This window comes from Neopelma chrysocephalum, unplaced genomic scaffold (assembly GCF_003984885.1).
Source record: "Neopelma chrysocephalum unplaced genomic scaffold, ASM398488v2 Primary Assembly neopelma1_26, whole genome shotgun sequence".
NCBI lineage: Eukaryota > Metazoa > Chordata > Aves > Passeriformes > Pipridae > Neopelma > Neopelma chrysocephalum.
In genome coordinates, this window is record NW_020897695.1 from 23,732,413 (window position 1) to 23,760,395 (window position 27,983).

Here is a 27,983-nt window from a genome sequence, read left to right on the forward strand (position 1 = left end):
AGAACCACACAGTAACAACAGCAATATTAATAACAAAAGTATACAAAAAGAGGAGGTGTTTTACCCCCAAAAGAGGTGTTCACCACTTCAACTTAATTCCATGTGGCCATGTAGACCAAAAACAAGATGACAGACAGTCCCTGTAGGTTGCACCCACATGGCTTCCCCACACAAAGACAATATGGCAATCATTCCCACACACCACACCATGTGGCTGCTGCAAACAAAGGCAAGATGGTGAGGGGCTCCTGTGGCTAGTGTTTCCCTGACCCCCAGCCCAAGACAACAAAAACCAATGACAAACAGACCCCCTAAAAGCTGAGTCGTCCGAGTCGGGTTGTGTTGTTGCTTGTTGGATTCCAAATTTCAGATATAAGAAAAGAAATTGCTAGGTTTAAACAGAAAATCTTGAGTCACAGAAGCTGGGGAAAAACCTCTGTTTGTGGGCCAGACCAGATGTCACTTGTTTGGAATGCTCTGCCAAGAAACAGGGAGATGGTGCTCTGATGTTATCAGACCTCTGCATAAAACCCATTGTGTTCCCCCCTTTGCATATCTATACTCTGTATCCCTTGCATCCTGTAAATCCAATACCTAATCCCCCCTGTAAAATCCCCTAAGATAAAGCAGGGTTTTTCCTGTGATGTAATTGTAAGACCCAAAAGTTCGTAATTCAGATTTTCCCCTTTACCTCATCTCTGGAACCCCCCCCAATTTTAATAGCATGAATATGTAAACCCCCTGTTAAATATGTAAACCCTAAACCCTTTAAATATGAAGCTGTATGTCCAATAAAGGATTCCAGTTTCTGCCTCCAAACTGGGATCGTCTTAGCTTTATTGACTCACTACAGTTGCTTTGTTGGGCTCAGTTCCTCACAGGTGCCTGCGCCACTGCTTCTACCATTCTGCCACACTAGGGGTCAGTCCCATAGGTCACTGCTACTTTCCTACTACTCCACTGCACTCCTTTCAGCTCAGCTGGACTGGGCTTGACTCCTGTCAGCTGGGCTCCCCCTGGCTGGACTGGGGGTTGCCCCTACTGGTCTGTTCCTTGCCAGTAGCCTCCCCAGCAGCACTGCTGTTCAGCACACATTGATTCCATGTTACACCTCTTTCCTTTCAGCACCACGTCCCGCAGCTCTGCCTCAGAGAAAATGGGAGGAGGTGGATGGCGGAAGCAGAAGACAGAGTCCACAGGGCAGATGCTGACAACTTCCCAGGAGAGAGAGCCAGGCAAAATGGTGCCCACTTCTGGGGGTGTGCCCATTTCCTTCCTCAAACCATACCCCCTAGTGAGGATGTGGGTGGTATAGAATAACTTAGCTGCACTTACATGGAGATAAACTCTGCCCCCCTCTCTGCAATCAGGACAGATGTAGTGAGCCTTACAAACATGTAACTCAAATTGATATGTATTACATCATTTTGTAGAAAGAACTAGTTTCAGGATCTCAACACACAGTCAACATCTATGGTGAAGTTAACCAAATCAGCTGTTTCTATCTTTAGCTCATCCCTTCTTCAAAAGAAGATTCATTAGAAAAGAAGTGATTCATGAGAAACCCAGAACTAAAAAAAGACAGGATTTACACTTTTCACAAACGCTGTAAATATTGCGCTCAGTGCAGCAACTGAGACAGCAGAAAAAACTATTTCAGTTACATGGGGTTACATGGAACATAAAAGAAACAGGCACTTCATTCCACTAGTCTCAAGCCATATACAGCTTTATGTCTCAACCCTATTCCCCCTTGAAATCTATGGGTAAGCTTTAACATAGTCAAATCATAGAATCATTTAGGTTGGAAAAGACCCATTGAGTCCAACCATCAATTTAACACTGCCGAGTCCAACACAGAACGTTACACCACATCTACATATATTTTAAACACCACCAGGGATAGTGACTCAACCACTTTCCTGGGTAGCATGTTTCAATGCTTGAAAAGCCAATCACCTTTCCCTTAGGCTTCTTTGAAACTGTATATGTTCAAACTCTTCTCAGGTGTGGAGATGAGTTAAACATAAAATAAAAATTTCAACTTCCAATGTAGTTTTAGACATGTCTCTAAGCTGCATGTCTGCCGAAGTCCAGTTTCTGCAATCAAAGCACTCCAAAAATCTACACTTACTATTGCTTGATTTCTGAAAGTAACTGAATTTATGAGAGTTTACTGGCAAAAATCTTAAATCTGGACCAGTATTTCATTTTGGGCCACTACTAGTGTTAAAAGATCCAGAAGAAAAGGCAAAGTAAAATAATAAAAACCCTTCTAAGGGTTTGGTTATGGTATGTTTCATCTGTCTTCTGACACATGAAAAAAATCCACCTGTTGATGTGACACTCCATTCTACCCAACATAAGTGACCAAAGCCTAAGCTTTAAAATTAATTTGTTTCTACCTCCATACTCACTTTAAAAATTATTATTAGTAATTCTCATCTGCTACAGAATGTTCACATATCCTAGCACAATTCTGTGCTCACTGATGGACCAGTAGACAAAATAAGGCCATAACTAATGCACCTTTCCTAGAAGCCTGTCTGGTATTTTCTGTGTTGATGAGACATGTAAAAATCCCTAGTCTTGACTTCTACAGATACTCAAGCAGGATGATGCCTATAGTTACACTTACATGGAAATTAGCTGCAACAAGTTACATTTTCTTTTCTATACAAGACATATAGTTGCAAGAAGAGAAGGTAGGAGATGTCTCAAGTGTGGAAGGTAACATTCAGAGTGTTCATGCAGACAATCCCTATGTGCACTCCTATACACCCCAGCCTTCCAGCTGCCTATATAGTGTAACCCACATAAATTATCACAAACTGTCCCAGTGCTACGCTAGCCTTAAATTTAAAACTGCCAATGCCATCAGATGATTTCTCACTAACATTTCCACACACCAAACAAAACTTAGGTCAGAAGTTTTGCATGTCAGAATTCAAAGTGTTGGTCACAGAGGCAAAAATGGCACTCTGTCTAAATTCATATTCCTCAGATTTCAGAGCACTGATCCTCACAAACACTGACAGGTAGAATACTTTCAGGTATGTTAACCATTAAATTTCTAAGCTGATCCAAACTGGCCCGTTTTATACAGGGTAAAACAGAACCCAAATGTATAGCTTAAACACACTGAAGCCACCTTTGCCAAAGAGGTGGCCCACTCATTTGCGGGTTGGACTAGATGATCTCCAGGGGTCCCTTCCAGCACCAGTAATTCTGTGATTCCCCTCTCACACTTATTACCCACCCATTTGTATCCCCATATCACAGTGCTCCTCAGAGAAATGGAACTATTTATTATAAATGCCAATGTTGTCACTAGAGAATCAGTGTACAAATGAGCAATAGTTTGCTTACAGTAAGCAAAACAACTTCCTTAGCATTGATGACAATATTACTAAATCATAGACCTATGACTTTTTTAATGGTTTTCTCCCTTTCCCACCTCTGCTTCCTCCTCTGCCCCTATATCACAAGTCATAGAGGATGAAAAAGATGTGCTACAGGTGTTTTGTTATAGAGAAAGAGAAAGAGCAAGGCTTGGGGTAGAGAAGGAAATGATCATTTAAGTGATCCTAAATTTCTACTATGATGCCTGTTCAAGAAATTAAGGACAAAAATATTTGACCATCTAATCCGATATCCTATCTTTACATGGGTTGCAGAATTTAATTTCTGCATTAGGCTCTATAACTTTGAAAAAACATACTGAAATTCGACCAGTGTATCTCGATGTTTTCAGAAACTAAAATAAGGAAAAAAACCCATCAATTTATGTTTATAAAACTTAAGGTTTTTTTAATTACTGAAAAATAATCTCAAATTGTTTCTTATCTATTTAAATTTGGCTCTTTTCAAACTTCTAGCTACAACGTCTTAGTACAGCTTCCAAATTGAACTACTCACATTTAGTATTTTCTCTTGAAGGTAACTATACTTATTCAAATCATCTCAAGCTTTCTTCTGAAAAAGTAAGATAGTTAAGTTCCTAAAATATTTTCCTAACTTTTAATCATTTTTGTGGCAACTTTAAAAATCAAATACATCCTTCTAATACCGGTCTCAGTCAATGCTATTTACAGGAGTATAATCATCACCTCTCTATTCCAAGGATCAGGCTAGCCCTCTTTACCATAGCATTAAACCAAGCTCATGCTATTCTATTCCAGTCTGACCCCTAAATCCTTTCCAGATTCACTGTTTCCTCACTGTCATACACTGTCATCATTATTCATATTTAAGTAATGCTCCTATCTACTTTCGTATTCAAGCACACTTTGTCCGAAAAAGTAAGCACCTTTGCCTCCTGACATGCTGTAAGTTTTAACATCTATCTGAAAAACAAAACCAGACTGTTTTTATATGGCAAAAGAATTCAGGTGTTGTTCAAAGGAATGAGAATTATCTAAAACTTTTGAACCGCGTGGCCTCAAATAAGATAGCTCAGCTCTGAAAATGTGTAACTGTTCTCCAAACAAGTACATGTGTAAAACAAAACAGCTTTGATTCCCACCATAAGTTTCTAATTTTATATGCTGCTATCTAAAGCAGAACTACAGTTGCAGAATAATCCTTCACAGGAAAGTCCTAACTTTTCAGTTTCCAAAGGGCAACTCTTAATCATAGTCCATATACCTTGAAGTAGGCTCTGGTTAGACAAATACAGGTGAAAAATAGCAGGTTTTAATAAAAACTATGGTAACATTTTCATTCAGGTAGTATTTGGTTACATTAAGAACAAACCACTACAAAATGAGAATATGAAAATGAGATCCTGTTTGCACAAGGGTAAACAAGCACAATGTTAATGTAAGTAAAGTCTTTAGGGCAAAAATACATAAAGTTTAAAAGTCAGTAAAGCTGACATGTAGGAGTGTCACATTGAAGAAAGCTGCCAGTGGCAAAACCTGTAATTCTGTCTTCTCTACCATGAATATTTATTTCCTGTATGTCCAAGTTTTTGATTGGCAGGCAACTAAAGAGAAGTCATAGAATCTTAAAAATAAAATTTCTTGACACTTCTAATCCAAATATATACAGAAGCACTCTACGGAGCCCCAATATATATTTGTTTTTAAAAGCCACTACCTTGCCATAATTCAAATTATGAAAAGGCATCAATAACCTTGCTTGAACACATCTTGTTTCTGAATTTTTGTGCAAGATGGGTTTAAGAATTCAGTGCAACCTAACCCAAAGTTTCAGGTTATTGGTTTTTTTTAGTAATGAAATGTCTGAATATATTTACTATATCATCCATTTCTTACATTATTTTTATTACTGATTAGCACAATTTACATACGTTATCTTGCAATGCAGGACAAAGTGAATTTAACCTCCTTGTAAACCCCTTTACATAACGGAGGATTCTAATACTACATCCATCACTTACCTTATCAACATCGCTAAACTTTAGTTTTTACTTAGGCTACTATTATAACGAAGTACAACTTGCTTCTAATTGACAACACTGCAAAAGCTCTTTATAACTCTTTATAATACAGCTAGAAGTACAGGAACCTGCTGTTTCAGTAAAGAGACATTAGAACTATGGTATTGTCTTTTAAAGAGACTCACTTGGATTTGGCCCACTTTCTTCATAATCTTGTTCACTCATGATTAAGGAAAATCAAAATCATTCCCCTCTGCTGATTCGTCATGTATTAAGAACTGAAACAGGCAACTGACAGTTGCTTCCTCCCAGCTTTGTGTAAGACCTCAAATCCTGTTTCTTATTAGCATTGGATTAATCCTGAAACAAGTCATTAAGGCGTCAGGCAGCACGAAGCACGTACATGACACAAACTACATGACAAGTCACAGAACTCTTTAAAGGGAATTAAGCTGGAGGATTTTCGTCAGCAATAAACACCCTGCTTAGTGAAATGGGAAGGATCAAGCCACCAAAACATTCCACATCCTCACCTAATAATAAGTGCCTTTAAAGTGTTATTTCTATCAAATAAATTAATTTTAAAATACTTCCACTAAACAGATCAGTATAGATTAGCAACAGTAAGTATTAACTATTCCAAAGACCTACCTACTATTAAAAAGCCTATTTTATGCAAACCTTAAGCAAATTATGGTTAACTGTAGTTGTTAAACATCAATTTTATATAGAAATTAATTAAATTTACTTGAGATGTAGCAGATGAAAAACATTTTAAAATGTAATTCTATTAACTTTGTAAGCTCTTTATAAAACCCAATATTTTTAAATTACAAAGGGTCCTTTTCAAGACTGGCTGCATAATTTGTTAACTCTCAAATTAAATATGTTGCTGTTTTCTAGTTTATATTAACTTAGTTTACATTAATCTATTTCTCTTGGTTTAAAAAGAAACACATTGGGACATAGGAACTCCAATAATATGGACTCTGCTCCCCTTTAATAGAAAAATAAAAAAAAATTGCGAGGCAGTTATAAGTGAAAAAATAACAGTTTACTAAAATGAAATAACATTAACTACAAAGATATAGAGGAAAAGGTTTACCCACAGCTATGGGGTAACACCGCCAACATGGCCAACCAGGAACAAAGAGGAAAAAAAATGATGGAGGGTTTTCTCCCCCCTCTTCTAAACCACCTCCCTTGGCACCAGTGCTGCTCCACTCATCTCCACTGGGGTTTCGGGCTCCGTGCAGCTGAGGTGGGCAGCAAGGGGTAGCAGTCCGGCACAGGGAGTCCAGCGTATGGGTCCCAGAGCAGCAGTCCCAGGGGGGCTTCAGTACTCAGGTGGCAGCGGTGGTGTGGGCGGTTTCGGCATTTAGGTGGCGGCAGTAGCAGAGGCATTTGGCAGGAGCAGGCAAAGCAGCAGAGGTAGAGGAGGGGGTGCCACCAGACCACAGTGAGCAAAGCAGAGGGGCTCGCAGCTGGCTCAGTTGCACCTTGGAGCTGTCCACTTCAGCACCATAGCTCCTCAGTAGCACTCTGGAGGGGGCAAAGCAGCAAGCAGCAGAAGGGATCAAGTTTCACTGCATTTTTTTAGGGACAGCAAGTCCTCATCACTGCAGCGACTGAGGCAAGACAGCACCCTTCAGGTTCCCGGTGTGGCTTTTCCTGTTGTCCAGCAGGGACAGCTTCTGGCTGCAGCGAAGCCTCCTCTCCCCTCCAACGCCCCATGAGGGGAGGGCAGGGCAGCCTCCTTTAGATAGCATAATAGTATGAATATTCATGGCTGTAACTCTCTTCCCTGGCTTGTAGCCATAACACTATTACACATTCTATACCAGCCTTAAACAACTTCATACAAACTCTTTCAATTCTATTAAATGGATGTTAGAGCTTAGAACAAACTAGTTCCTGTGGTCAAATTTTTGAATAACATCCAAAATGTACTCTTTGTGATCATAACACCTATGTCACAAGCATGGTCAACTGTGGAAAGGCTGAGACAGTTGCAGGCTCCTTCCCAGCCCATTCCCAAAGTCTCTTCTTCCTAGAACCAGCTCTGGTGCTTACTAATCCCCTAGAAGAGGGCTAGTATGGGGCTATGTTTTGGATTTTTACTGAAAACAGTGTTAATAATGCAAAAATGTTTTCATTACTGCTGAACAGTGCTTACATGGTGCCAAGGCTTTTTTCTGCTTTTTCTACTGCTTCTCCAGCAAGGAGACCACTGGTGCATAAGTAGTTGGGAGAGAACACAGCCAGGACAGCTGACCACAACTGACCAAAGGGATGTTCCCCACCATATGGTGTTATGCTCAGCATATAAAGCTGGGGGAAGACAGAGGAAGGTACGGGCCATTCAGAACAATGGCGTTAAGCATATAAAGTTGGTGGAAGAAGGAGGAAGGTGGGGGCCATTCAGAAGGATTTCATTTGTCTTCAAAAGTCACCATTATGCAGAATGGAGCACTGTTTTCCTGGAGATGGCTGAATACTTACCTGCCAATGGGGAAGTGGTGAATGAATTCCTTTTTTTGCTTTGTTTGCATATGTGACTTTTGCTTTACATGTTGAACTGTCTTTATCTCAACCTCCTCTCACTTTTACTCCTCCAATTCCCACTCCCATTACACCAGGGGTAAGTAAGCAAGAGCTGTAGCTGTCGGTTGGGTTTAAACCACAACATTGTACATTTGATGCAGTGATGACAGAGCCAAGTAAAACATATTCCAATCCTGAAGTACTCTTATTAGCTTGGAGTTGAGGAAGGCAAATAGAAACGTGACAGGATAAGCTACACTACTAGCAGAATTAAAGTTCTGCTAGCTACTGTTTGGAAAGTTTGCAAAGCCACGGCATACAAATAACTGCACTTATACAAATTATAGTGCGTATCAGAGGTGCTCCTTGTTCAACTAGTACATTGGAATAAGCTGGAAAATAAATACTATCTGATTATGCAAGAAATACCACATAAGTCACAAAAAGATTGTACAGGTAAAAACAAAGTAGGAGAATTCATTTAAATTGATAGAATTCACTTAAAACCAAGGGATGCACTTTGTTGGGAGGAAACCCTAAAGCTTTATTATTTCTACTGCTATTTAGAAAGTCCCCTGTGAAAACATTATATAGTTAATTAGTCAAAAGAGAAAAGAAAAAGCACTAATTCTTTCATTCCACATGCTTTAGTATCTGTTTTTATATGAAGCAACAACATAGTTCAAAGATGCAGAAACAATTCATCAGGTCCGTGCTGCCAAAAAGGGTGGTTTTCTGCATTGGGGTGGGGGTGGAACAACTCTATTGTTCTGCAGTGAGCTAATTCATAAGGAAATAAACCCTGTTATAACAATATTTTAAAAACAAGTGCTTTTCTGTCATAGCTATTTTCCTGTCCATTGAGACTATAATTACTTACATTTAGCTCTTAGGCAATAAGTACAGTGAGAGAATGTTAGCATTTCACTCACATGAAATTAACACAATGGAGTAAAAATAATTTGCTATCCATTTCATGCATTAAGAGTCTCTCTCTCGAAAAAAAGGTCAACACTGCAATGGCCTAAAAGAAATGTTTAAACAGCTACAAAATGCTAAGTGACCACTTGCTCCACAGTGAATTTATTTAGTCTATTATCCTTAATTCTGACTCCTTTAATTGTGCCCATTTCCCTTAGCACTATCAATAGCTAACAGAAACACACATTCAAAATTATATTAACCAGTGAAAGGATCAATTACAGCACCTTGGCAGAGCTCAGTATACATACATACACAACCAATGCCCCCTAGAGCAAAGAAAATCCCTGTGGTCTCAGGCACCTCCCATACCTGTGATCAAATGTAAGAAATGGAACAGGAATATTATTTTCCATTCCAACACTGTACTATAACATACAGCATTGGGGTGGTGGGGGAAGACCATCACTGTCACTTCTGCAAAGGTAGATTCTGTCTCACATGCCTAAAAGAGTTCTTTGAAAGAATCAACAAGCATATAGATTAATGGAAACCTAATTTATACCGTATGCCAAGTTCTCCAAAAGACTTCTGATGAAGTGCTTCTTTGAACATACTTAAGGAAATAAAACAGCCATAGAATGAGAGAAAAGAGATAAGCCATAGGTAAATAACTAAGAAAACAGAAGACAAATGTGGTGTGCTCTCGGAGGCAGAGATAGTCACTGAAGTTCTGCTGGGACACATGCTATTGCACACATTAACAAAAAATAACAACAACAACAACAACAAAACCCCTTCATTAAAAAAAACAAAACAAAAAAAACCCACACCAAAACCCAAACAAACAAAAACAAACAAACAAACAAACAAACCAAAAAAATCAACCCCCAAAAAACACCCAGAGATGTAACAGTTTTAAACTATTTAGGATAGTCAAGGTGCAAGCCAAACGTGGAGACCTGTAGATCTCCAAGCCTATGTGAATGTTAAAGCAACAGGCAAAATTTGATGTAGAAATTTATACATATATATATACATATACACACACCAAGAAAAAATCCTAATCCATTTGGGCTCCAACTGATGGTTACCACTCATAAATGACATACTTTGGTTATGACTGTCGCAAAACACCAGTTCAATACTTGCTTTTCCAACCACGGACTGAACATCAGGAATAAAAAAGGGGGAAAGAAGAAGAAAATAAAACTGTTTGTTCACAACTTGATTATCATGTGCATTTCTGGAACTTCCCCCATTTCAAAATTAACAGAAGTGAAAAAACTTCAGAGAAAGACAGAAGGTAGAGCAATAAGTATGGAATAGCTTCTATGTAAAGAATGACTAAAGATGTGTCTTGAGTTTGGAAAAATTATAGGGTGAAGATGGGACAAGATTTATCAAGGTTTATCATATGGAGAGGGACGAGATTAATTTAGAACTTAATCTAAAAATTTAAACTCACCAAATAATGAGAAACTAATCCAGTTTCGTACAAGACTGATCTTTTTCTGACCTACAAGTTTTTGGAGCCTGAAAGACCACATGGAAAACTGTATCATATTTGCCATCCTATGCTCATCCCTAGACCTGAGCCTTTAGCCAGTATTGGAAACACCATGCACACTACTGGCTAAGCACATGAACAAGGCAGAGAAGGGTAACTAATCCATGGAGATGAAAAATAATTGAAGACATCAGTCTGCATTTTTTCAGGATACAGCAAACTGGACAAACCACAATGGGATGAAGGGGAACGTGCAATACTGCATTTTTCTGTACAGTAAGTTCTGAACTACAGACTGGATCTCTGTTTGAGTAGAAGTTGACTGAAAATACACCAGACATCTCAGTGAGATTAACCTATTTTCCCTCCATTGCATATATACACATATATATATATCTCTCTATATATACACCTCTGTCAACTATTTCCTGGTTTTCCAATAAACAGCATTTTACAGAAATTCACAGCATCCATGCTCTATTAGTTATATGATGATTTCTTGGTAGATGACCAGGTTTGTCACTGCTATTCCTTGTATTTGAGGGTCTTCAATTTGAAAAGATTTTCTAGGAGTTAGTTCTCATATTAGTTTCTAAATAAAAGAATGCTGTGGTGAGGTAAATAATACTAAATGCTAAAAATACTAGCTATGCCTTGAAACACCTGATATGCAGAGCTGCTAATGAAATAGGAAGCTGATCCAACCTTATGAAGTTTTGACATGCCTATCTAATAGAGAGTCACTACAGATATGTGTGAAAACAAAAGACCCAACACAAACCAAATCCAGAATTTCTCATAAAACTTCATACATTTCTGCCTACAACAGAAACGTATTTCCTTCTCTTCTTCAACCAGTTACTATTTCCTGACTACCCTTTCTTTGTAGTGTATTATAAACACACTAAAAGACACGGGCACATATGTTTTCTGCTACTTTGTGAACATTTGAGTCAGCAGGCTGCACCCTCAACTATGTTGTTTAATTAAAGCATTAATTTCCACTCTGCCTCCCTACTCTTCCCAAGTACTGCTCCGGCCAGTGCTATAAACCAGCCACACAGCCACTCACAAAAGTCTTCTCCTCCTTCACACATGAAAGTGTGTTCACATAATCAGAAAATGTGAAGCTGTAGAATTTCAGATTATTATGAAGGAGCCAAGATCATAGAGAAAGAACATCCCAGGTTACTTACTTCATTACCACGCAGATGAGTATCAGGTAAGAATGTGTGAAAGGGGATAAATGCACAGAATTATGCACTAATTGATAAGTGCCTTGCTAATAAAAATCAAAACTACTTTACTCATGATCTAATGGCTGAACAGCATATAGCCTGTTTCCTTTAAAAAAAACATTGAGTTTGATGGGGCAGGTTTTTTGGGTTTGGGGGGTTTTTTGCGTGTGTTTGGTGGGTACTTTTTTTTTAAAAAAAAAAAAGGCAGTCAAGGAAAAACTACTTGGTTTTTAAGACAGATAATTTAATCAAAACAGATAAAATTCTAGATTTCTAAACAATTGGAACAAAATGATATGCTGAGCTATATAGGCTAAAGATGAGCCAAAGGGGAAGTTCCCATTCTTCTCTTTTTTACTTTCATCTCTGCTCTTAGCTTTACCCACCTCTTACCTTGACACAACCCTAGCCATTCTCACACTTTTTGCAGCACTCACTCACCTCAACTCCAAAACAGGGGAAGCATGATTTGGTTTTTTGCAGGAGTTTAGTTTATTCACAGTTTAGCATGTTAAACCAGGCCAGTGCAATGTCTGATGAGCACCAAGGTCAAGTGCAGGAAAAAGGAAGCAAAGCCAGTGATGTAGAGGAGGGCAGTGAAAGAAATATTTACTCCCTAGTTTTTTTCTCAAGGCTGGAGCAGGGAGAAGGGTAGTCCTTCTCTGCGCAGCAGGCTTTTAGATGGGCTTAACAGTTTTTAGCTGTACTAATATTTTAGAATTCTTTCTAGTTTTCAGAAGAATGACTCAAGAATTATTTCATTTCACATCACTAACTTAACAATTCCATACAATACCCAAGTATGTTTTTCACTTCCCAAAACTCTCTATCAGAGTACAGCATGTAATCTTTTAATGAAGTCAGAGCTCTCCAACTATAACTTGCATACAAATCAATGCCTTCTCTTTTCAGCGTTTTACTCTTTAATCCCTATGTTACCGGCACACAGGAAGAGTCATAAATAAAATCATCCACTCAAGTGATATAGATCCATAACAGTATTTAAACATACTTTTCAAGTGTAACTATTAGTCCCCACAAATTCTACTTAATTGCATGAATTATTCTTTTTTTATTATTTTTATCCTTTAGGGTTGTGATAAGCCATTATAAGGTTGGTAGTTACACTCTTCCTCTTGCCTTTCTGAGATTTCAAGGTGTTCCAAGCCTTTCAGATGCTTCATATATACACACAGTCCAACAAATCCTGTCTAACTATGCGTGTATGTATGTTCAGTATTTTGAGATGCCATCTGAGCAAACACTATACCCCATGCCTTGCTGACTAGCCCTTCTACCAAAAGAAAATTTGTCCAAACAGATTAATGCCATACTGTTGTCATCCATGTAGTACAGCAAATAAACCGTTGCCACAGTTTATACTGTTTTGGTTTTTCTATTTCATTTAGTTTGGAAAAAGAAGAGGCAATTATTAGAACACTTGCTCACAGTTTGGATTAGACTAAGGGAAAGGCAACTACATGTAGTATATATCTTTTATGGGTAAGCAGGGGTTCAAGGGGAGAAAGCTCTGGGAGAAAATAATCCAACTTAGTTTGCTTAGTGTTTTACTAGATCAGCTTCCTAAAATAATGCAAATACATTAAGTTTGTCAAATATCTGTTTTCATCTCTTTATATTCAAATGTCACATCACATTAGGTGATAAGGTATTAGCCTTATTTATCTGTCATCTATACCACAAAAAGGAAAAGATGCCATTAAGAGGAACTGCTCTTTACAAAAAAATCTATTCCCATCACCTGTGATCATCTAACATAATTTAAAAAAATCTTTACAGAAGTATTGATTGTAACACAGTGTTCAAAAAAACATGCTAGATTTAAACTACTTCTCAGTGCTAGCAGTGATTCACACACCATACTTGGTACTGCTGCCACAACACGTTTTAGCAAGAGGAAGTGTTATGAGCCAAAATTACTGCTTCCCCAGCAGTGCCTCATCATCCAAGTGAGAAAAGCACTTATTTCCCCACTAGCGCAGGTAAACACTCATCCCCCTGCAAGAAGGGCTGTCCTGAGCAGACCCTCACTCACGATGCCTAAGCTCCTCCTCCGGCTTGATTCTGCTCCCCCCAGGAGGCTTCAGGGGCAAGGCCTAGCAAGAGGCAATCTCCGAACACCACGGCATCATGTAGCAACCACTTATTTAACCCGGGACACGGTCTCTGATGCAAAAGCACGTGGCAGGACGAATACCAGGTGCAAGGCAGGTAAAACTGTACTCTCTTCTCCGCAGTCTGAATCTTTCCTCTCTCTAGTGAGCTCCAACAGGACTTGGCTTTTACAGAGCTTAACGGTTGGACTTGATGATCTTAAAGGCCTTTTCCAACCTAAACGATTGATTCTATGACTTTTTACCCCTGCCTGTTGAATGGCCGTGGGCGGCGCTACTCCCGCCCGCTCCCCGTCGTAGGCGGGAAGCGGCCTGACTGCCCCACAGCGCCGCAGGCAGGCGCCGCGCCCAGCCGCCTGCGGGCTGCGCCGCTCCTCCGCCGGAGCTGCCCGTGACTACTTCCTTTCGGCCAGCGGCGAGGCTAATAGAAACAAAGACAAACAAGCTCTTGGCCACCCCAGGCGCCAGACTTTCGCCCTCTCCCGAAGCGGACTTCTCCTGGAAAGATAGTCCCGGCACCGCTCGCTGCAGAGAAGCAATGCGGCCCCCCCGAGCCTACGACGGCGGGCCGGCCCGCCACATGCGGCAGACCCGCTTCTTCCCACACAAGGATCAGGCGCTGAGCCCCAGCACCTCCCCACTCTCTCACCGGTGCCCCGGTCCCTCTCGTCGTCTTCATCTTCTTCCTCCTCCGGCCCCCGCTCCTCGCCCTGCGCCTCCACCGGCACCACCGTGAAACTCGTCGGCATGGCGCAGACGGCCCCAGACCCGCTGGCACCTCCTCCCAGGGCAGCGGGCCGGGTGAGCCGGGCGCTGCCGCCTCCCTCACGTGAGAGCCATTTCCTCACGCGGGGGGCGGTGGCCGGCACCGCGCCGCCGCCCCTTACCGCCTGACTGATGGCGCTGTGGCCGCAGCTCCGAAGGGAGAGGCTCAGGCCCGGCATCCTCTTGGTCTCATATCTTGCCTTGCAGTTATCCTTGCAGTGCTAAGACCACCGGGCGGCTGCTCTTCTCGTACCACCAGACAGAAACTGCCTTCCAAAGAAAACCAGAGTTGGGCTGTAGGGCCCTGACTCTCCAGGTCACTGAAGGGATGGCATCATCTAGAAGGCCCAACCAGGAGATTTACAGTTCACCTTTTGGACAAGTGGAGGAGGAAGTCCACTCTGCCTTTGGACTACTGAGAGATAAAGATGGTTCCCAGAAATCTGGTCCCCTACACAGCAGCTATGCTTTGCAGAGGACAGGTGAAGGTCCTGTGATTCAGATTGGAGTCAGCATGTAAATTCTGACCTGAAGTAAAGGAGATTCAAAGAATCAATGGATAAGCAGTGTATCAAATTAAATGTTAATGATATAGCACTAGAGATGAGCTGTAGTCCTTGGTTATCTCAGACTTCCTTCCCAGAGGAGGTTGTAGCATCTCCACTGCAAAAGTAAAGAAAATGACCTTAGAAGCCAAGGGCATTTTTCTTGTCTCTTGCTATTCTACCTTCCCAGCAAAGTGCTAGAATAGAGCGGAAAGACTCTATTCATGTCAGTCTGTATCTATGCCTTTTGAAAGGGCACTCTGGTGGGTTTGTGGGTCCAGTGCCTCAGCCTGTCCCACTGCATAGAGGTCTTCAGAGAAAGGGGTAGGGAAAGTGATTCTGGCCATCAAAGGTGGCAGTGAAGTGGCAGATGTGGAGACAGTGGGGCAGCAAGAAAAAGAGAGGGAGAGATGCATTTGATACTTGGTATGGACTTCCAGTTCCACCCCTATTTAAACCATAGTGTCACTACAGTAATGAGAATAGTGGCTGAGCTTAAGAAAGCAACTGGAATGGTGTCTTTGCTAATGACAGCATTTCTGCGATATTAATGATGTTACCTGTGGAGGCAAGGATGTCTGGGGGATTTTTAATGTTAAAGCTCATTTTGTTATGGTACAGACTATTACCAAATTAATAGTGTGAAGGAACTAGATACAACAGTGAAGTAGAATAATAAATGTAATTTTGAAACATATACACAAAATAATAATTTCTTTTTCAAACGAAGATTATTTTTTATTGTTATTTTTGGCCGTTACAGAGTTGTTTTTTTTTTTGCCGTAGCTGTGAGGGGCGGAGCCTGGAGCCATGTGAGCGTGTCTAGGTTATTCTGTACAACCTCACGTCATTGCTGGGGGGCAGAAGTAAGGGATTCACGAGAAGCAGGTGAGCGTGCTTGCAGTCAAGGAAAAAAGCGAAGTGGCCAGAGCATGTATCTGCTATTGTTTTTCATTATCCCGGGTTTGGTGAGCATTTTTGCATGTAAATCACCCTTTCTTTGTAAATCTTTTTTATTAGTATTGTTGCTGTCACTGCTCATTGTTGCTGTTTTCAGTAAATTGTTCTTATCTCAACCAATAATCTCTGCCTTTTGTATCTCCCAGCAGAGGGGGAGGGGAGCGGCTTGTGTTTTCTCTTTAGTGGGAGTACTAAATCGGCAGTACCATTCCTAAACCGTGCGGCAGAATGCAATGTATAAGGTATGAAGTCATGTACGAGTATTGAGAAGAAAATTTTCAATAGCTGATCATCTGTAAAGTAACATCCATCTGATGCCTTGAGAAGTTTATTGAAAGAAACTCGTGTACAGTAAAGATGACAAGTGTAGTATCATGCAGTATTGTACTGCATGCACAAAAGGTTGAGTGGGGAGAAATTAGGACAGCAGCCTTCATTTTACTCCAACCTGTTACATTTTTTTTTGTCTAAAATAGCTAAGAGCCAAAGAAAGAGAAGCTTTGGACCAAACAACTTTTGAATGAACAGAGGCAACACTTCCTCTTCCAACTATCTTCTGTCATAACCATGGAGAACCATCTGATGAAAAATAGGCACAGTTCAGCAAAGATGGTAAATTCATATGGGGTTGTGGGTTGTCCCTCATTACGGGGATACCCTGTAATATGAGAGCTGTGTTTTGTGAGCCTCTTTAATAGTTATTGCACTATGAGGACCTGGGAGTGGGAAAAGTAACTCACTTCTTACATTTATTTATTGTCACGTCCTTTGAAATAGCATGAGATAAGTAGTGGTGTGGTGCATGCCACGTTTAACAACTGACTATTCTGATGGTACGCTTCTTGGAATAAGAAATAAAAATAGAGTGTAAGTAGAATAGGACTAAGACATTATATAGATCTGTATCTAAAAAGCATGGCAATGGAAACATATCATTATATTAATGTTTTATTAAAAAAAATAAAAAAGGAAAAGCTTTCAGTCTGTGTTGTTCCCTGAAAACAGAGCTCTGCACCATCACCATAATGCTGTTTGGCAAGATAGGAAAGCAGCAGGTGCAGCATCAATTCAAACAAATACATCCAGATGGAGCTTTAGAAGTCATTCCTCTTGTTAACAAAAACGGATTTGAGGGCTGAATATTCTACTGAATATTCTACTAACATCCCCCCGAATAAACTAAAAACAAGAACACATGAAGATCTGTGAAAGAAGCTAGTTTATATACCAAGAATAGAAAAAGGATAAAATTAATGCTAACAATTAATATTGTTAGGATCTAAAACAAGACACCTGTCTAAGGAAGTTAATGATGTCATTAAGACACCAATAGCTTAAAAAATTGTATTATTTTTTGTTATGGAGATATTAGAAATAAATCACTAGAAAGAAAAAAACCATACATTTATTGTCACAGGGAAAAAAGTAAAGTCAGAAAGAGCAAAGAAGGAAAGAAGAATGCGTAATAGTCTATGTGACTAACAAAAATCTTCCTAATTTTACATGTTTTCAAGTCATCAGGGCTAATGCAGTTGATGTAAATGAAACTGAAAATAAGATAGTCAGTGACTTGGACTCAGGAATATTACAGTTTTAGAAATCTTGAAAAATTTGGAAAATCCTAAGAGAGTGAATGATTGTCCTTATCAATATTGAGTCATCAATACCTAAAAAGAGGAAAAGAGTGGCTCAGGAAAATTGAGCTAACTGGGTCAATGATACTTTTTTTTTGAGTCAAGATGATCATGATAAATAAATTTTTGGGGACAAGATAATGATCCGTTAAAGTTGTTCTAGTGTTACAGCCCACATGAAAAATAGCGAAAGCATTTGATTTGGTACCAGCTGAAAATTGGTTGGAAATTTCTATGGAATTAACTCCATATAGTTTCCATATATTTCAAAACTGCTTCCTGACAGATCTCAAGCTGTTAGCAGAGGCAGAAAGAAAATGAAGTGTAAGACAGGGAGCAAGGAAAATTAGGATTTGCTCAAACACTTTTTTCATCAGCCATTTTGATTTTCTAGTGAAGTCTGTGGGTGACAATGATTGCAGTAAGTAATGGCAGGAAATGTTTGTAATCTGAAGCAAAAATTTAAAGGCTTTATAATGCAGCCATAATTACATGTGAAGGTCAGGACTACAAGAGGTGAAAATTTATCTTGGAATGTATCTTGGGATACAGTGTAACCCAAACTGAATCTGACACATTCCCAGACTGACCTTTGCCAGACCTTTCTGACTCTTCAAGTATTTGTGTCTCAAAATGCAAGCCAGCTACACTGTGCTTTTTATTTCCTGGATAACAAGTGTTTTCCAGAGTCCCTTGCACCATGCCAAGTGGTATTGTTCTAAGATAGTTTATTGCCTGCTTGTCTCTCCTCAATGAGAGAAGAGGGGCATCACAACCTGCCATTACCTGATTCCTTATGGTCTGTTATTTCTGTCATATAGAACACAGTTCACGTTAGCACATTGCAATGGACTAATTTTGTGAGAGCTAGAGAGTATCTGTTGCCCAAGTGCTCATGCCTAGATATTGCAGTACCTTTTTATATCTATTAAGACACCTGAAGCAAAGTGTCAGATTGCATCTGTCTTGGATTTAGAGCACTATGAAAACCTGATGAAATTAGTCATTGTCAACACAGTCAACACAAGTAGTAATTTGTCACTTTTTAGGCAGGCTGAACAACACCAGAGTGGTCTATTCACACTGTTTTGTGAATATGGAATACCATATTTCTGGAGCAGCTGCTCCAGAAATACTGTATGACTTCTCCATTGTTAAAGAAATTGGTTCAGTCTTCCAGGTTTAGAGCATGCTGATAGAAAAGCACATGAGGGTGGAATGCAACTGAAATGTGACATCCAGCAGCACAGTTGATTTCTCATCTAAATAACAAAAACATTGATAGAGAACATTCTGGAGGATCCTTTGCTGGTTGATCTATTGAAGTTGTATCCACCACAGTATGAAGCATGTTATGATACCATCATGAAAAAAACCTGGGTCTATGTAATTATTGAGCAATATTTGCGTAATTAGTGGTAAGTATTTTTACTTTTAAAAGGCTTGGAACACAACAGGATTCAACAACTATTATTCATTCAGATATATAAATCTTACCTAACCAAAGGCTGGGGAAATTAGGGATGTCAGACATATTTACAATGCCAGCACGCTTACTGAGTAATGTATGCCAAAGCACGTGCTGAATATCACAACACAGGTTTCTAACAAGTTTGAGATTTGCTTTGTAATCCTTTAATGAGTCACTTTGTATTAAATGCACATACATATCTTGATTATACTTGAGTTGCTAGCAGAGCAATGCTGTTGGCTCATTGGCAGGCTTTGCATGACATAATTTTATTTTAAAAAGTAAACTCCTGTGGCTTCTGTAAAAAGAGGGAAACTCAAGAGTTGTATTGGTTTGCTAAAGCAAAAAAGCTCATGGCAGAACTTTGTAGAAATCCTCAGACTGAGTTGGGCCACTTTATCCTATCAGAAGTTTACATGGTGATAGTTTATGGTGCTTTTTAGTCCACAAGGTTGGGTAGGTTCCTAAGGTGCTATGACAGATGGCAGCATTTCTTAAATTTTTGCTGTGGTTTACTGTATGAAAATCTGCATATTGTTTATTTTGTTGTAGAGATGAGATGGATAAGCAACAAAGCAAAAAGGTGTGTACATAGACGTCTCTGACACTGGAGCCTGGAATGGGAATTCTGCCTTTCTAGGCAGCCACTTACACTGGTCAACAGAGAAAGTTTTCAAAGTATAAGACATAGCAGTGAGACAAGGAGAAGCCATTACCTGACAAACTCTACAAAAGATAAGAAGTAAAGATTATCCCAAAGACCAGTACCAAAAGCCAATGATTAGAAGTTACAGAAAAAACAGATGCAAATAAACTACATGATGTGTTTTAACTCCAGGAATGCCACATAATGTTGGTTAATCGTCCAGCAGGATTGTTGAAAAGGCAAATTTCTTTTGAGACTTTGGATTGGTTTGTTGCAACCAGCTTGTCTGAATGAGGCCCTGAGTAACTTGATCTACCCTTGAAAATTTGCCCTTAGGGTAAGAAACTGCACTAAATGACCTCCAGAGGTCATACACTACTTCTTTCTGATTTTGTACAAATGCAACCAGTAGCCCACATCAACTAGGCACAACATAATTTGCTTTTTAACAAAACAAAAAACCAGAAGGAAACTAGAAAGCTTGGTATAGTATCTGTTGCCTTCAGCATCTGCTTCTGCACTCTCCTTTCTACTTTTGCCTCTCTGTGCCAGTATTGTGTGGTATGGGGACATCATGAAACCTAGCTCCTATAGTTTGCCATGCCATGTAGGAAACACTAAAGGTATATAAATTAAAACAGGAAAAAAAACCCAAAACCCTGCACTGCAAACCTCTGTATGGGATGAAGGTAGGAAAACTAACGTTTGCTTACACTAGCATAACTTTCACATACAGCTGTTCCTCTTTGTTGTTGCTGAACCACTACAATTGGGGAGGGAAAACATCATGAAAGTATTTAAAACAACTATATCTCATGAAGTTGTCCTCTGCCAAAATTAATAGCCTCCTCTCTCTCAATGGCATCTGATAGCAGACACAGTTGATGCTGACTTGCAACATAAGGATTCCAGGTTAATCATTGCCAAAATTTGAATGACTTGTGAAACTAGTTTCATAATGCCAAATAAGTGAGGAGAATGTAGAACCATATTAAAAAAAAGGTAAAGAGTTCCTTCATGTCAAACGAGTGGCGGGTAAAAACATTAGGATGATACAATAGCATTTAATATTACCTTTGTTTTGATACTACTCTGCTTTAACTGTGTTTTATTATTCTGCTGACAGAATTTTTACTTGTCAGATAAAAAAATCACTGCATAATCCAATTGCATTGCATTTCTTCTGAAGGGAAACTATGCTCAACTCAATGCTAGGAGTCACTTCCATGAGAACCCCTACCTGGTTCCCTGATATGCACTCCTTGGAAGAGTGAGTTCTCTGCTGGACAGCACTACATTTTCAGTAGAAAGGGTGGGGAGTAGCTTTTTGCATACTCATTAAGAATATTATTTTGAGACATGGGCAATGGCACAGTTGAATCCCCTCAGGCAATAAATGTTTGGAATCCACCTGTAGTACTCCAAGTAACAGGTTATTATGAAAAAACTAGGCGCTTCACCTTCTCTTTTTAATTAAGTAACTTTTGACTGTTATATGCCATATTTTTTAATATGTCTGCTGAATGAGGCCCCTCAGAGGACATAGGTAAAACTGGTGCTTCTCTGCTTTGTCTGAAGGGCAGTGAATCTACATGAACAGGCTAATTCTTCATGTCTGAAGGTGCTCTCATTCCAACACTAAGGAATTTTTCAAATTGAAAATTAGATAATGATTGATCAAGCAAGGTAGTGTTAGCTTTAGTGTCAGCAGTAGTGTTATAAGGGAAGTATGTCATCTCTATTGCCATCTTGGACACAGACACCTGAATCCCTCCCACGTGTTGTATTAAATGCCAAGGAACATGGCCTTAATGTAGTTCATTATTGTTTATAATTGAGTCTTTAGAAGATTGGAGTATTTTTCTTAATCAGCTTCATAATCATAATCATAATCCCTCCATAAATTATGCCAGTATCAAGGATTCATCTTAGTTGAACATTACCTTGTAACTTGTCCATCACTATCAACTGAGAATATTTCACCTATATAGAGACTTCATAGGTATAGTTAGAAGCGACACAGTAAACCTATCAATTTTACATTAAAAATACATAAATTGCTTCCAAAATGTTGAAATTAAAGCTCTCAGATGTTAGTTATAGTTTATCTTCCTTTTAATTTCCCTATGCTTCTCTGCTAAGATCTTTCTTCTCATTATTGGAGTGTTGTAAAACAAAGACGGAATCAGAAGTTCTATGAACTGCAGTAGCAAACTGCCCAATTATTTCTCAATAAAGAGAGCAAATATCTTTTATGTATCAAGGAAGCTAGCCAACTTAATGAGCTTGCAAACCAATAGAAAACTGTTAATCTAAATGAGGACTTTCTGTAACCTATTGTAATGGCTAAATAAGTTACAGCTTCAAATTTGAATATTGACTAAAATTATAATACACTTTGTCATGCTGAAATATTAATTAGCATAACTATTCCCTTTGTAGAATTGTCTTCAACTAAATAAGTGAAAAACTCTTATCTGTTTGTTAGAAAAAATAATTTCCACAGTAGTTGAGAATATGTAGTCTCTGTGGACCTTTTTTTTATCATGCCTCAGTGTCCCCATACTGTTGTATACTATCATATACAGTGGAGTACAGTTGGACAGTACCTATCAGAATATCCCAAGGAAGGTGCTTAAATAGCACCTTTCCAACTAAGAACCATGGGGAATTTTTTGAAGTTTGAAGCAGGGAGGAAACTGTTGCTGAAATGGCGTCTTTTGGTGACCCAGAGCACAGAAACAAGAGCCAGGTTTTAGATGTTTTTCTTTTTAATTTAACTGTAATCCAGTGACAAACATAGCTATGGTGGATTCCAGGAAAACAGGTTAGGTTGTGCCTGCTTACATGGACTTTGATCACACTTATCTAGAGACTGTGTGCTGGAAGCTAACTAAGAGATGCTAATTGATTTTAGAAAAACTGTTTACATGTCTACAACAACCTGTTCTCACAGCCTTTCTTTAGAGATAAGCTCTCAACATCAGCTAGTTTACCGTACAGGAATAAAGCCTATGCTGTAATGCAAAGACAAGTCCTGGTTTGAGTTGCACCATCATTTAGGACATTACACCTTGAACGGTCTTTTAAATGGAAGCTTAGAAAACTGTATAGAAGGGTTGGGGGCTGAGCAAGGCCTTGTAAGTCTTCATTAAATATCACCTGATTTGCAGCCAAGAAAATTACCTCAGTCAAGGAAATTATGTTTAATTTTGAATTTTCAAGTTTTCACCTTTTTTAAGTTTTGAATTTTTACTGCATAAACAGAAGGGCATTGTTTTACCTGACTACACAGCTCATATGATAGTTGTTTTCTGAAGTCAAAGTCATGGGTATGGAGAGTCTGGTCCCTAAATGCATATAGCCAGGAGAGTTCTAGGTTATTAGTTCTCAAATGGGAACTAGAATGCTCATGGATTTTATCTTTTCTATTTTTATTTTTTTTATGCAGTTACGTAGAAAGCAACTTGAACAAAAGTTGCTTGTCTGGTAATTGTCTCCTACACAGAGGTTAGAGTGCTCTCTGTCTTGTCCACTATTCCTAAAAGTGTGCTACAATGAAACTAATAAATGAAATTATTTTTGTGTTTACTTCATGGTGTTACCTTAAAAATAATGGGCTTGAAAGGAAAAAAGTATAATTCTCTGTAGCTTATTGGTTTTAGTCTGAAAGTCTTAGCAAATGTGGATTACCAGAAGAGCTTCTCAGAACTGTCACTGATAGAAAAGATGGATGATGCTGTCATATTTTTACATCTGAGCTGCCAAGGTATATTATCATGACACAATGAGGGTTGTTAATGATCCAGTTAATGAGAGATGCCTCTGCCTGAATTAAGGTGCAAACAAGACCATATGCTGGAGTCAATAACACCGATTTTATTTAACAGTAAGTGTGAGGTAGAGCAATAGAAAGAAATAGAAAAGGAGAGTGGAGAGAGAGACTGAGAGATCAAGCAGAAGATAGTCACCACCAGTGGATCCAGCAGTGTCCTGTCGGTCCTTCTTCACCCTGTGCTTCTTGGTGGGGGGGGTCCCAGAATTGTTCTTCTGCCACCTTTATACAGTGCAAGTTCTGGGTATCCATGCAGTGGTCGTAGATGTTCTTCCCATAACGTGGGGTGATATGTGTATGAGTAGTAGCTTCCTTTCTAAAGTGGGAATTTTTGTCCGGATGCATTAACCAGGTTGTGCTAACCAGATCTCACCTTGCCAGGCCTGGAATTAGTGTCTTCCTCTCACAAATTCCTCCCTTCTGTGCTTATTTCAAGTTCTTGCTGTGGTGGCAAGTTCCTTCTTGACAGTGATTGAGACAGGCAGTTGTGCTTTTTAAGTCCGTACAAGGGTACCTTATTAAATGTTTCAACAGAATGAATTAATGAATGTTAATAGAAGGACTAGAACTATAGAGAAAGGGTGAAGAAACGAGAGAATAAAATTAATACATTTTGTTTAAAATGCCACTAGAATTGTAAGGAATATGGAACTAGAAATAAATCAACCAAAGCTAATATAATTGAAATCAGCTGTAATTTAATGAACAAAATTATGATAAAGTCATATATGCTGCCCACCAGCTTGCTTCTAGAAACGGGATTCAATTAAGGCCAGTGTGCAACTTGGACAATGCTAGCAAAGGACTTAAGCATTAACAAGAAAATAATTTGCTAGCAGAAAAAGGAAGCCAAATCAAAAGTCAGTACAAAAAATTAAACTTGAAACTCAGTTCACAGTCCCAGCTCATGTGGCCTTTTATGAGAAGTCTTCAGGCTCAGACTGCTCGCTCACGTCTTGTAAGGACTTCTGTAAAACATACAGCTTTCCTTCTGTGACAGTCTGGCTTTTCAACTCTGAGATGGCCCAGACCACTGTTGTAACATGTACTGCATCTAGTGTTACTACCCATTGCAGCAAAACTAAAGGATTTCATATGATTGCTAATTGAGGGCAACTGTCTATTCTCAGTAATGACCCTGAGATTAGCTCAGTTGGTTAAAACCTGATGCTAATAACACCCAGATCATGAGTTCAATCCCTTGTATGGGCCATTCACTTAAGAGTTGGACTTGGTGATCCTTGTGGGTCCCTTTCAACTCAGAATATTCTGTGATAAGAGTGAGGAATTTGTCCTTGGGCTCCCCGTGTATTCAAATAATACAACTTGTCTTCTTTTCTGCTGCCCTGTAAATATCAGAAGTCCAGCCACAATTCCACTACATCATCATCATCATCATGGCTAGGCTTCGCGAACGAAGATTTGGGAAGGGCTCTACCCGTTTTTCATGCAAGCGCGTTGGTGGCTAAAAAGGCCAATACGAGAAAGGCAAGTCCGGTTGCAAAAGACACAGCAGAAAGACTCCTTAGATGGTATATTCTGCAAGGTTCGATTCTTTCTGCGTTGTCTTTTCTCCTCAAGAGTGATCCTGCGTGCTTTCTCAAAAGCCTCAGCAGCGTTATAAATGGTCTGTCTCCAGGCCTCCCGATTAGAGGCCAGAGTGGACCAGTTATGGTGATCAATATGCCCGAGGCTGAGTTGTTGCTTCAGGGAGTCCTTGTATCTTTTCTTTGGAGCTCCTCTCTTGCGGCAGCCAGTGGCAAGTTCACCATAGAGCAGGATCTTAGGGAGGCGGTGGTCCTTCATCCTAGAGACGTGCCCTGCCCATCGCAGTTGCGTTCTCAGTATCATGGCCTCAATACTCGTAATTGCTGCCTGTTCGAGAACAGATGTATTGGTCACATAGTCTGACCAATGGATGTTAAGGATTGTACGGAGGCAGCGTTGATGGAAGCGTTCTAGGAGACGCAGGTGGTGGCGGTAGATGACCCATGATTCGGAACCATATAAAAGAGTAGACAGCACTATGGCTCTGTAAACACTGATCTTGGTGCTTTTCTTCAAGTGTTTATTACGCCATACTCGTTTATGGAGTTTTCCAAAAGCACTGTATGCCTTCGCTAACCTATTGTCTATCTCCCCATCAATCTTACCATCTGAGGAGATGAGGCTGCCTAGGTAATTAAACTGTTGGACTGAATTGAGTTCTGACTGGCCGATGGTGATGTGGGGATGGTGGGGGACTTCTGCTGCCCTGTAAATATCAGAAGTCCAGCCACAATTCCACTACACTGCACAACAAACAGAAAGTCATTAGGATGTGACTTCAAGCAGCTTTTTGAATTTGTTAATTCTAGCATTGGGCTCATCTGTATTGAAGACTGTTGAGCAAACACTGTGCCTGGCCTTAGAACTTGAATATCAGTAGATTAAAATCACATGGGGTTTATCAGTAGTAGTCAAAATATTAAGTAATATCTTTTGTAAGCCATGATCTACAACCATAGAAATGTATGAACTACGATGTTTAGTCAAAGGAACAGTATCTCACAGAGCATAACAGAGGATCCATTCTGTCATCTCTGGCTGCTCTGCAAGAATAGAATGGAATTTATATCTACAGTGAGAGGACAAGTGGTGATCAACCAGAATTCACTGGTCCTCTTAATACTTACTGGTCTTAAGGATGAACAAAACCTTCCCTCTATGTGTCTATGTGACAATTATTTTTTTTCGCTATCCCTTGATAGGTTGTAACTCCATGCTATTATCTGCCACGCTGTCCACCTTAAAACCAGGAAGTCTTCTGGTACTTGACACAAGAAGCACTTTGTGGTTCTCTGTCAAGAGAACTCAAGAGCCCACTGCAAAATGAACTTCCCCTGAATCATCAGTGTATTGGCATTCCCATCTACTCCTCTGTGACTTAGCTCACCCTTTAAAGCAGGCCAGACTCTGGTTGAGGGTCCACCCCCCATTTGGCAAGGAAGGGAGGTTTCACCAGTGGTGGCTCTTCAAAGCGTAATAAACATGTAAAGAGGAGGAATAGATCATCCCTTTCTCTCCCCTCCCATCATTGCCTACCATGCAAAACTTCTTCACCTTTGGTGCAATCATGAACTGAAGCATAATCCATTTTTTCATTCATCAAAATCTGCAGTCATTAGCTCATGAGCCTAAATCTCCCATTGTTATTTCGAGCAATTTTGTCCCTCAGTGTGCCACCAGAATATCTGCCTACACTTTCCAAATGACTCGGCCAGCTTTTGGTTTTGAAATGTATTGCTGGTTGCTGTCCAGGTTGCAATATGCTCAGGAATACTACTGACTGTATGTGTCCCTTTCCTCATTTTGTCCTGCTCTTTTCTCATCACTGTGAGACTGCTTCCTCCCAAAAACAGAGCACAGCCTGATTTTCTGCCCTTTTAGCAGAAAATGCTGGAGCAACATTTTCTTCATTCCTTCTCTGAATACCTCATGACTCCTGGGCTGCTGGAGTGACAATGCCTTTGTTCCTGGGCACATATGCTAGCCCTCCTGCTTTCTTACTTCCCCATCTCAGCCAAAACTGCTGTTTCCTGGTTGTCTTATGCCATTGGACCTATGCTGAGGAAGCCAAGATGGACAGCACCATGTATATGGCACCAGACCAGTTTCCAGTGTCATTCAGCTACAGTAGTAGAGACATATGCTGCCTTCCTTACTACCTTTGTATTGTCAAGCATAAAGAAATTAATCATACCCATACCCTTCCAATGTACTCCATCTTTTTGGCACTCTTATGACAAAAGGCTGCCAGGTGTAATACAATCTTCAAGGAACTCTGGAATTAAAAACACCAGTCATGACCTGAGTCCATGCCTTTTTCTCTCTTTTGCCCAATCTGTTTTCCTAAAACTCCTCCTGTCATGGATTCATATAGGCCCACACTCCCACTCTGTACCTGGAATGGCCAAACTTCCCATCTATATTCTTTGATGCAAAAGAAATCTGTTTTGAAGCACTGAAATAATCTTTTCATTCACTTAGAATAAATAAATGTTAAAAATCTGTTGCTTTTATCATTGTTATTCCCAAAATTAATATTTGAATTTAACTCTGTCTTTGAATCTGCAAACACTGTAGTAACTGAAGGATTACAGCCTCATCATAAGTGAGTTACATTGCATATACAGCTTATAAGGCCCCAGGAAAACATGGAAAATTTTATTTCCTTTCATTCAATCCATTTTGTTCTACCAGAAGATATTTTACCCATGAATGTGTGAAAACCACTGAAAGGTACACATTAGAAGAGTGCAAAAGCTGTATCAGAATAAACAACAACACCAAAGATTAAGAACTATCCAATTTAGAACAAAACAACCATCAAAAA

General features: G+C 39.6%; 2 protein-coding genes across 7 annotated transcripts in view; one reads left to right on the forward strand and one right to left on the reverse strand.

Annotated features, from left to right (window-relative positions):
- Window positions 1–14,782, reverse strand: part of LOC113964086 (solute carrier family 12 member 7-like) — a 72,793-nt gene extending 58,011 nt beyond the window's left edge. For all 5 annotated transcript variants that reach the window (XM_027675922.1, XM_027675924.1, XM_027675921.1 and 2 more), the window contains exon 1: window positions 14,402–14,782. In XM_027675922.1, coding sequence (XP_027531723.1) covers window positions 14,402–14,696 — 295 coding nt within the window. In that variant the 5' untranslated portion in view covers window positions 14,697–14,782. The remainder of the gene's footprint in view (window positions 1–14,401) is intronic.
- On the forward strand, window positions 13,378–16,975 carry LOC113964088. Of its 2 annotated transcripts, XM_027675927.1 has the most exons (5): window positions 13,378–13,845; window positions 14,725–14,999; window positions 15,849–15,950; window positions 16,172–16,264; window positions 16,499–16,975. In XM_027675927.1, exons 1-4 carry the CDS (start codon window positions 13,808–13,810, stop codon window positions 16,261–16,263), a joined length of 507 nt encoding a protein of 168 aa, XP_027531728.1. In that variant the 5' UTR covers window positions 13,378–13,807; the 3' UTR covers window position 16,264; window positions 16,499–16,975. The 2 variants fall into 2 exon arrangements, with proteins under 2 accessions (XP_027531728.1, XP_027531727.1); XM_027675926.1 differs by lacking the exon at window positions 16,499–16,975 and having other exon boundaries at window positions 15,849–16,299.
- The last annotated feature ends 11,008 nt before the right edge of the window (window positions 16,976–27,983 follow it).

Coding starts and splice junctions, on each gene's coding strand:
- LOC113964088 (XM_027675926.1), top strand. CDS start 13,808: ATGCAAAAGCACGTGGCAGGACGAATACCAGGTGCAAG. Junction 13,846..14,724: donor GGACGAATACCAGGTGCAAG/GCAGGTAAAACT, acceptor CTTGCCTTGCAG/TTATCCTTGCAGTGCTAAGA. Junction 15,000..15,848: donor CTATGCTTTGCAGAGGACAG/GTGAAGGTCCTG, acceptor TTTTTGCCGTAG/CTGTGAGGGGCGGAGCCTGG.